The sequence below is a fragment of the Budorcas taxicolor genome, chromosome 8 (assembly GCF_023091745.1).
Source record: "Budorcas taxicolor isolate Tak-1 chromosome 8, Takin1.1, whole genome shotgun sequence".
In the NCBI taxonomy this organism is placed as follows: Eukaryota; Metazoa; Chordata; class Mammalia; order Artiodactyla; family Bovidae; genus Budorcas; species Budorcas taxicolor.
The window spans coordinates 69,620,733-69,622,628 of record NC_068917.1 but is presented as its reverse complement, the minus strand read 5'-3'; the positions used below and the strand labels follow the sequence as shown (position 1 = coordinate 69,622,628).

Below are 1,896 nucleotides of genomic sequence, written 5' to 3'. Positions count from 1 at the left end.
ATGGGTTCATTCCAGGTCAGTGTGTTATTTTATGTCTCATCAGTTTTTAACTTCTGTACATTTATATACCTGTGAATTTCTTCAGGAGGATTTGAACTATAGAATTGCTTCTTTAATCAGGAGAAAAATCGGTGCAAATCGGAATTTGTTTTAGTGTTTATATGTGGAGTTGAAATGAGGAAACTCCAGCTGAAGGTTATTGACTACTCAGTATCCTACCACTGTGATCTCTAGTTGAATGTATAAGAACCTAGACATTGATTTTATTCTACAGTCCAATTCCTTCTTTGATATAGTGTTGAAAACCATTACTGACAGATTTCTCTTGCAATTATACCTACTGCTGAGAATCAGTCATCCCAAACTCTAATTTTCATGTTTCTTAGTGAACCACTTTTGAGAGTTCTCTAGTTATTGATTTTCTGTTATTTTTAAAGTTCAGGTTTATAGTGATAATCATAATTTTGGTGTCTTTGTTTCTCAAGGAGTATGGGAACACATTTGGAATTTGTTTATTTTGGTAAGATTTGGTGACTAAAAACCAAGTGGTCAAATAAAATATAAGACACATATAAAGGCTGCATCCTGAAACAGAAATGTGTTGTAATCTTCATTAACCATTTTTTTTCCTTTCATAAGAATGCAGACTTGATAACCTCTTAAAGAAAAGCCTGGCAAATGAAGGAAAACTTTTGCAGCAAGACTTTACTCAATTCAAACTACAGACACAAGTGAGAAAACTTTCAGCTAGAAGTCACACTGCAGAGAACATGAGAGCAGTCACTCAGGAATCAAGACCTTTGAAATTAGAAGTCACTTAAACTCTCATGCAGCCCTTACCATATCCCAGAAATTTGACACAAAGAGGAACTTCTGCCATGGTACAATATTTCAGCAAACCTTATCTTCTCAGAATACCTTTAGTGTGCATCAGAGAGCTCAAATAAGTGTGAAGCCCTATGGATGTGAAGAATGTGGAAAATCCTTCTCTAGGAAGTCTAACCTCATTGACCATCATACAACTCATAGTGGGGAGAAAACTTTTGCATCTAATGAATATAAGAAAGCTTTTACCCGCAAGTCATACCTCAAGCAACATAAGAAAATTCACACAGGGGAGAAATGCTATGAATATAGTGAGTGTGGGAAATCCATCTCTAGCAAAGCATACCTCATTGTGCATCAGAGAATTCACAGAGGGGAAAAAGCATATCAGTGTAACACATACGGAAAATGCTTCTGTGGAAAAAGTTACCTTATTGTTCATCAGAGAAGTCACACAGGGGAGAAAGCCTATGAGTGTGATAAATGTGGGAAATCCTTCAGTAGAAAACATTACCTCACTGATCATCAGAGAGCTCACACATGGGAGAAAGCCTATGAGTGTGATAAATGTGGGAAATCATTCAGTACAAAAAGTTACTTCACTATTCATCAGAGAAGTCACACAGGAGAGAAACCCTATGAGTGTAATAAATGTGGAAAATCCTACAGTACAAAAAGTTACCCCACTGTTCATCAGAGAATTCACACCTGGGAAGAACCTTTGAGTGCAGTAAATGTGGAAATGCCTTTGCCTTGTAATCGTTCCTAAAAATGCATCAGAGAACTCATAATAGGGAGAAAACCTATGAAGTAAGTGTGGGAAATGTCTCTCTAAGAAGTGCCACCTCACTAGGCATCAGAAAATTCACACAAGACAGACACCAGAGGAGTGTAATTAATAAGTGTGGTAAATCCTGTGGAAATTTTCATCTAATCCTTCATCAGTGAATTCACAGGGCAGACATCCTATGAATGTATTGATTGTGAAAAAGATTGTAGACAGATGCCAGTCCTATAATGTTTTCAGAGAACTCACACTTGGTGAAATTTTATGGGTATTGAAAGTTGATA

General features: G+C 36.6%; 1 protein-coding gene across 1 annotated transcript; it reads left to right on the top strand.

Moving 5' to 3' along the window:
* Positions 1 to 1,594, top strand: LOC128052074 (zinc finger protein 239). The gene is made up of 2 exons (XM_052644537.1): positions 1 to 15; positions 851 to 1,594. Exons 1-2 carry the CDS (start codon positions 1 to 3, stop codon positions 1,592 to 1,594), a joined length of 759 nt encoding a protein of 252 aa, XP_052500497.1.
* The last annotated feature ends 302 nt before the right edge of the window (positions 1,595 to 1,896 follow it).